Source organism: Crocuta crocuta, unplaced genomic scaffold (assembly GCF_008692635.1).
Source record: "Crocuta crocuta isolate KB4526 unplaced genomic scaffold, BGI_CrCroc_1.0 scaffold143, whole genome shotgun sequence".
NCBI classification, from domain to species: domain Eukaryota; kingdom Metazoa; phylum Chordata; class Mammalia; order Carnivora; family Hyaenidae; genus Crocuta; species Crocuta crocuta.
Genome location: NW_027529175.1, coordinates 772515 through 773014, shown reverse-complemented (window position 1 = coordinate 773014; position 500 = coordinate 772515). Strand labels below are relative to the sequence as shown.

The window sequence follows — 500 nt, the reverse complement described above, 5'->3', positions numbered from 1 at the left end:
CTCCTGTTGGATCATCTGCCTGACCACCTGCTTGAGGTGGGGCGCCTTCTCCTCCTTGGGGGGGTGGGTAAAGAGGGTGACGCGGCTCACGCCGCGGTAGACGCCGGTTTCCGTCCAGCCCAGATCCAGCGGGGGCACCTCGGTGTCAGAGCGGTCGGGCCAGTAGGCGAGGGACTCTTCGGGCTCGGCAGGGGCCTGGGCCGGGGCCTTGGCCTTGGCCTTGCTCTTGCCCCGAGCCGCAGCGGCGGCGGCGGCGGCGGCGGCATCCTCGTAGGGGCTCCAGGAGGCGCGGAGGGCCTGACGCTCCTGGCTGGAGANGGAGGCCTGCTCCCCGCCGCCCAGCAGCGCCTCCAGCGCGGCCCGCCGCCGCTCGCAGTAGTAGAAGGCGGCCTGCGCCTCGGTCACCCTCTCGTTCACGTGCGCCTCGTCCAGGCAGCTCAGCTGGGACTCGGCCATGGCGCCTCGGCCGCCCGTCCCGGGCCAGGCCGCGGCCCCCGTCC

General features: G+C 73.9%; 1 protein-coding gene across 1 annotated transcript in view; it reads right to left on the bottom strand.

Annotated features, from left to right (window-relative positions):
* Positions 1-456, bottom strand: part of FAM83F (family with sequence similarity 83 member F) — a 35224-nt gene extending 34768 nt beyond the window's left edge. The window contains exon 1 of the mRNA XM_077757846.1: positions 1-456. This exon is cut by the window's left edge and continues 1 nt beyond it. Coding sequence (XP_077613972.1) covers positions 1-456 — 456 coding nt within the window.
* Between the last annotated feature and the right edge of the window lie 44 nt (positions 457-500).